The sequence below is a fragment of the Mesitornis unicolor genome, unplaced genomic scaffold, assembly GCF_000695765.1.
Source record: "Mesitornis unicolor isolate BGI_N332 unplaced genomic scaffold, ASM69576v1 scaffold7368, whole genome shotgun sequence".
Lineage (NCBI taxonomy): Eukaryota > Metazoa > Chordata > Aves > Mesitornithiformes > Mesitornithidae > Mesitornis > Mesitornis unicolor.
This window is the reverse complement of record NW_010199700.1, coordinates 23,197-30,250: the sequence shown is the minus strand read 5'-3', so window position 1 is coordinate 30,250 and position 7,054 is coordinate 23,197. Positions and strand designations below refer to the sequence as shown.

Genomic DNA, 7,054 nt, shown 5'->3' with positions numbered 1-7,054 from the left:
CTGTGTCTGGGGCCGCGGCCAGGCCGGGAAGTTTTCCCGTTTCTCGTCAGCACCATCGAAAGTGCGAGACGTGGGCAAGCCTCAGGGGTGCAGCCGTTGCCGCTCCAGGAAAAAATATAAAAATGTTCTGAACGGTGCTGGGCAGAGGATGGAGGTCTTTAGATTGCCCTGGCCAGTTACTGTTTAAACCATATTAATAAAATATCTGGCCTGTGGACAGGTAAGGGTTAGAGTGCTCGGCCTGGGTAGCAGCTCAGTGTGGCTGCAGCAGGCTTGGCTTTCAGGTTGCCACCACTGCCCTGGAGAGGTGAAATGGGTCAGTGCCAGTAGAAACATTCCCTGGGAAATGAAAACCTGAAATTCATCAAAAAGCTATTTCAACCTGGTAATCAAATTAACCAAATAGCAAGCTGTCATGTCTAGAACAGTGGTTTCAAAAGCTGCTTTCTTGCGTGGATATGATCTTTAGTCCCTTCCTTAACAGCTGCAGTGTATTTGTTGTTCACCGCAAACTAAAAGTAATTAATAAAGCAGATTTCTAGGTACTGTTCGTATACCTAGACTTTTTTATAGCTGTCCATAATGAGTGTGGAATGAATTTTGCATGTATTTTCATCTGTCTGTTTACGTAAAACAAGTACTTCTAAATACTGAACAAAACCCATCTGTAACAATGATCAGAAATATATTAGAGCAGAAACTGTTCCCATTCCTAACTAGGAATTATTTCAAAGCTGATGATAATTCTGCTGACTTGTATTCAAGACAGTTAAACATCCTAATCTGTTCAGACCTCCTAAACTTCAGTTTAAGGATGCTTTTAAAAGCTAGTCTGTTACAGTAGGTCTCTTACTAACAGTGTTGCCATTGTCCTTTTGCAGCGCCGGTGTTCAGCAAGGAGAAACGTAATAGCGTTCCGAAACACAAAACTGATTCCCATAGAAACATCTTCATCGTCTGATGACAGCTGTGACAGTTTTGGTTCCGATAATTTTGTGAATACGGTCAGTACAGCACAAGAACAAATACAACTGAATGTGCGGTGCTAGTAAAGCTTGCAAAAATGGAAAGCTGGTAAAGCCAGTATGTTTTGTGCATGATTAAAACTACTTGCTCTGCTTATGTTTTTGTATAGTAGTTATAAATCTGTGCTATATGCTGTAATTTAATTTCATTCTTCGCTTGTGCTTCTAGGTGGTAATTGTTGGAAACAGATTAGCTATTTATTCTAGCCTTTGAAATGTCACCTAACCTAGCATGCCTGATAATTTGCAACAGCAGTTCTAGAAACCTTTGTTAAATGCCTGAACTGTTTTTTTTCTTTATTAAAAAGCTATTTGCTTTTACTGCACTTATAAATGTGAATCACTTTTTGTACAACTTCAGTGAAAGGATATTTTATTCTTCATAGAAACGCAAGTTTAGGTCGTGTATTAGAGAAGAGATGGCAAACATTTTTTATGAAGCTTCTGATGATGAGTCGTTCAGTGGGTTTTCAGAAAATGAGATTCAAGATGCATTGGTAAGACAGTTGATTTTTGTTTGCAATTTTAACTTTTAAGTTTTTATTCATTCTTAATTGAAAAATAAGGGCAGCTTCAGCTTGGTAGAAGCATAATTTTATTTAATTCAATGTACAGTCTATGTAGCAATAGTTTCATTTTCTTTTTGCCTCTGTAAAAAGCCCCCAAGCTCCTGAGCTTTGCAAGTTCAGAATAAAATCTGCTATATGAATTTTGAAATGCAATACCTCCTAAAGCTGTCCTTGCTGGATGTTACTCTGTTAGACTCTAATTCATTTCTGGTTTCTTCAGTATGAAATGCCATGCTAGCCCTTGGACTCCAGGAAACCGGAGAAAAGTTTCTGTGGATATTGGCATGCAGTCAGACCTGCAGTCTGACAGTGCAACAGGAAATGCCGTGCTGCTTTAGCAATAGAGAAATAGTGATAGGTGGGGAGATCCACCTTCCTGCTTTTCCTTGACATTATTGCAAGAGCAGTTTTATTGTTTAAGAAGACCAACAGTTGGTATTTAGTAGGGAAGACAGAAGTAGTACCATGTTTGGCATAAACTAGGTTTGCCGTAATTTCAGGACATGCTGAGGAATAACTAGAAAAAAATAATGTCTGATTGGAAGAGGATGTGTCTTAAGTTAAATATTACACAACAGTAAAGAGTAAGAAAGAGACAAAGCTGGAAGAGATATGTAAGAAAAAGGAATCAATAATGACACATAATGTGCAACCAGAACCACATACCTGGTTCAGTAAAAACCCTGTGCAAATAAGGATTGCCATTTGAGGTTGATGGTCTGTGCCTATGAAGCAGGAAGCCTCTTGTTACCTGTGATGAGAATAGGACTGTCTTATTGAGTGTAAAGCTAAAAGTCAAAGCTTATTGTTAAATGGGCTTTTAACTAAAGAAATTAATTTCTCTCCTCACTGAGCCCTTGGTTCTTGCAAAAGTTGTGAGGTATTGAGAGTCAAAGGTAAGAAAATACTGGGATTTTATTCATATTTATTTCATTTGCTGGCTCTAGAAGGAAGTTTTCACTTAGTATCATTGGTACAGTGAGATGGCTGCTCTTGACAACTTACAAACTTGGGTTTGACCCTCTGTGTTGCAAAATCAAGCCTTTTAAAGGCAGTTCTATTCTCGCACTCACAGCTGAGCTACCTTTGCTATTAGAGCTGCAAGTGACAGCTAAGACTGCCGCAACTGCAACCGAGCTTCTTTTTCTGATGTGTTGCAGCAGTACAGCATGGCTCTCTGTGACAGTGTTTTTATCCCTGTGCTCCCCTCTGCTCCTGCCCCCTCCCCCTCCTCCCCTTAAAATATACTGGAGCATTGGGACTGGAGATTTAAATGTCTGAATTTCACCACATAGCCTCTTTAACCACCCCAGACAAAATACTGTCAAAATGTGTTTTAATTGCAGAGCAACTTACTTGGATTTATATAGCTCCATTCTGTTTTGTTAACAGAAATTGAAATCCGATTCGAAGAAGAATGAATCAAGTGCTGAAAGTGAGATGGCTCTGAGAAGGCAGAAATGCCCTGTTTCTCTAAAAGTAGCCATGACGTTACCACCTCGTAGATCGGAGAGGAGGAAGGTTGAGATGGAACTTCTTCCTGAAGTGGTGATGCCTGCTCTAGATTCAGACTCTGACTCTGACTCTGAAGAAAAGGGCGCCGTGTTTTTAGAAAAAAGAGCTTTAAACATAAAGGAAAACAAAGCAATGGTAGGTACTCAATGTCTCCCCTCTTCTCTTTCCTCTCTCTCCGCCCAACTCTTGGGGGAGACCTCTGGTTGTTCAAATTAACTCTAATGGGAATTAAGTGAATGCATTAGGAGGAATTTATATTCCTAATATTAACACTGATCCGTTACGTCCACTGGTATGTGGAAAATCCATAGGCAAAGTACTTCAGTAGAAATCCATAACTTGTAAGCCTAAAGAACATGGCTTCAACATAGCAAGTTTGAGCATTTTCAAATTACTTGCTATTACTTGCAGTCACTTAAACATAAATAAGACATAAAAGTAAAAAGTTAAAGAATGACTGCATTTCCTATAAGTAATGGTACTTCTAGCCAATTGCCCTAATCTAGTAGTTTGTAATAGCACAGGAACACTCTTTTAAGACTCTGCTTACTTTTTCTTTCTCTTGTTAGCTTGCAAAACTAATAGCCGAGTTGCAAAGTGTTTCTGATATCTTTGGTGGGAGAAAATCATCGCCAGCTGTCAGTAATGTAAGTATAGACTTGCTGTGTTTGCCTTCAGGTTTCCGAGAGTCAAATTCTGACATTACAAAACAGGACTCTAAATTAAAAAACTTAATAAACCAGGTAAATTAAAGTCCAGTTCAGAGATTTATTGCTTCCTATCACAGGCATCCTCATTGTCCTCTTTTGATCTGCCACTGTATAAAGCAGGACAGATTAATTCATAAAGGTTAAAAGGTCAAAAAAACCTAAACGAAGTGCTGTGTAAGTGTGTATTTATACAAAGGCTGGAGATAAGAAGGGGCAGCTCAGACTTTGAAGTTCAAGCCTGAATATTCTGTGACTTGTTAGCCCCGAAAAAAGTCTGACGTGGTTTTACTTGGCCCTTAAAGAGGGTTGGGTTGTGAATCACCTATGTAATGAATTACACTCCTAATTTACCTGTAAGCTGTGCAAAGATGGGAACAACACTAAAAGTTGCGACTCTGCGTAGACACAGGTTCTGCCGCTGCATGGGGAACTTACTGTATCTTCTATCTGCAGAGACACAGATGTGCTTTTGGATGTTTCTCTGTAGCTAGCAGAATGGGCAAGATAAATTTGCCTAGGATGTTTTTACCTCGTGTTTTCTGGTTTGGGATGGTGAGGAAGCTTCATCTTTGATAAAGACAGGAAGAGGATATGTCTTCTGGGGGAAGAATTCATAGTAGGGACAGGAGCTGTCTGGGTTTTCACTTATTTCATTAGGGGCTTTTAAACTTTACCAGAGACCAAAGCGACTTCCAAGACATTCATTGCCTGAAACTGCTTTGAGGAGGAACCCAGAACGAAGTTCTCGGCCTCACACAAGATCCAAGTCCCTGATTGAAGGTCCTCCTGCTCCTTTACCAGAAGAGGAAGATGATGACCCCCGGTACATCTTAGTGAGGAGAAGAAGAAAGATGGAGGTATGTTGAGGTTCTAGTTCTGTTGCGGGTTCATCATGAAGGTAGTTTTGTATCCCTTTAAGAAAATAGCAGTTCATACAGAATTGGTCAAGATTATAAGTAGAGAAGAAGTACAGAAAATAGCATGTTGTATGTGTTCTCCATTTCCCCTCACCTTACCCTTGAAGAATCACTTCCTCTTGCACTCAAGCAGGAATTAAGCAAGATCCAGTAGCATTTCTGCACCTTGAAGGTGACAGATCAATTGAAGGTGCTAAAGCTGCATCCATACCATGTCTTTGCAAAGATCTGTGTGCCTTGTTTAAATATATGATACTTATTTGAGACTTTGGCATTGCTTTGAAGATCTCCACCTTGTTTATGTAGATTTTTTTGCTGAAACTAATACTGAAAGTATTGTGTCTTCACTATTCAGCATGAAGCCAAAATTCCCAGGACTTGTCACCGTGGTGCCATGGCTTTTCCACACGTTGTGCGCCCAGTTGAGGAGATCACAGCAGAAGAGCTGAATAATATCTCTGTATCTGCAAGAGATAAAGTATATAACAGGTCCATGGTAAGTATATGCCAACTTTGTGAAGTGCCTACTTAGTAATTTTCATGTTATTCTCTGCTTGCAGTTTAGCATCCTGCCTGAAATCTTGAAATGTCATCTCTTACCTTTCCTTGAATTTACTGAGTGGCCTTTACCAAGCCAGTTAGCTTGCTTTCACTCTGGAACAACTGCAGTAGCTAGGCAATACCAGCCAAGGAAGGTGATAACAGATACTGAAGGTGCAGTGTTAAACAGCCTTGATTCAACCTTGCAAGGTGGCTTTCTGTTTCCAGATAGGCACTGCTTGCTGCCAAAGAGATCACTTGTTAAATGCTGGATTCCCCTAACTAAAGAGCCATCTGTAATGCTGTGTTTCCTGAACAACTTTCCTTGTGTTCTAGGGATCTACCTGTCATCAGTGTCGCCAAAAAACCGTAGACACCAAGACAACTTGTCGTAACCCTGATTGCGTAGGAGTGCGTGGCCAGTTCTGCGGGCCGTGCCTCCGCAATAGGTATGGCGAAGATGTCAGAACGGCGTTGCTGGATCCGGTAAGACAACTGTGAATATTGGCTTTGTTGTGCTTAACTTGAGTAAAGGTGTGCGTTGGTTACTTATAGGAGAAGAGTTTTAGCAGGGAAACTGCTTACAGTGCTGTAGTACATAATGCAGTCCTCATCTGGTTCAAACTGAATCACAGAACCTTGTGTTGTGTACAACTTGCTGTAGTTTCTGCTTCTGTAGCTTTGTTTGCAGGAGTAAACTGAGAGCAGAGCAGCTGCCAAAATACTCTTTGTGTTTGAGCATCTGAGTAGTGTCCTCTTTTGTCTTGCCTTACTGCTGAATGTCCTCTGGAAAGGAACTGTATTGTGGACAGAGTGCTCCTGTTGTGGCCTGTGAAGGTGGGGCAGGAGTTGTGCAGAGTGGGATGCTTCCTGTGGTTATGTGCAAGATGGGCAAAGGAGAGTTTAATCCCTTACAGACTGAAGAATTTGCACTCTTGTACTGGTGTAGAAAATTTCTGCAGCACTGATGTTCACTGCGGAGCTCATTGTGGAGCAGGGCCTTAGCTTTAAGTTGTGGGTGTGAATCACGTCTGGCATTCCAGTTCAGTTAAAAAGTCGTCTTGTCTTTTGTCTAGACCTGGAAATGTCCACCGTGTCGTGGAATTTGCAACTGTAGCTTCTGCAGACAGCGAGATGGCCAATGTGCTACAGGTGTCCTGGTCTATCTGGCCAAGTACCATGGCTACGACAATGTCCACGCCTACTTGAAAAGGTTAGTATGCCATTTGTGTCAGTGGCATAGCTCTGCTCTAAGTGGGATAAACAGCTCAAAACTGGGAGAGGAGGGCTTTCCACATCCCAGTTTGTCAGGTGAATCTCAAGATCAGTCCATGTGCCTTTAGAATCTGAGATTCTGCCATATGATTTTTCTGACATGTTGGTTTTTACCCAAAACAAGTGGTATATCCACTCTGTCTTTTGACTCTCAACTTAGCTGTGCTTATTGTCAGGGCTTCCACTAATTTGTCTAAAGAGTTTCCAAGCAGTGCTTTGCTACAAGCTAACTCGTGTTTCTACTTGTCTTTCAGTCTGAAACAAGAACTTGGAATGGAAGACTGAAGCTGTGACTGTCTTTAATTTACGTACTCTTTCACCAAGGTCATATTATTGCCTACAGTGAATTGTTTAATCAAATGAAGTTACAAATCCAGTGCCTTCCTTCCCTCTCCTTTTGGGTAAAAAAAGATGAAAAACTTTCACTTGTCTCAGTGCAAATCATACTTGGGAGAACTGTTTAATGAAGGTTTTTACCCACAGGCCATTGTTTTCTTTTTAAA

General features: G+C 40.8%; 1 protein-coding gene across 1 annotated transcript; it reads left to right on the top strand.

The window, feature by feature from the left end:
• Positions 1-881: 881 nt before the first annotated feature.
• CDCA7 (cell division cycle associated 7) lies at positions 882-6,847 on the top strand (the record flags this gene model as incomplete). Its single annotated transcript, XM_010189525.1, has 9 exons — positions 882-1,004; positions 1,412-1,522; positions 2,987-3,244; positions 3,679-3,756; positions 4,497-4,676; positions 5,092-5,232; positions 5,613-5,762; positions 6,353-6,489; positions 6,806-6,847. Coding segments are annotated over 9 exons (1,209 nt in total), but the record flags the coding sequence as incomplete, so codon positions are not given.
• Between the last annotated feature and the right edge of the window lie 207 nt (positions 6,848-7,054).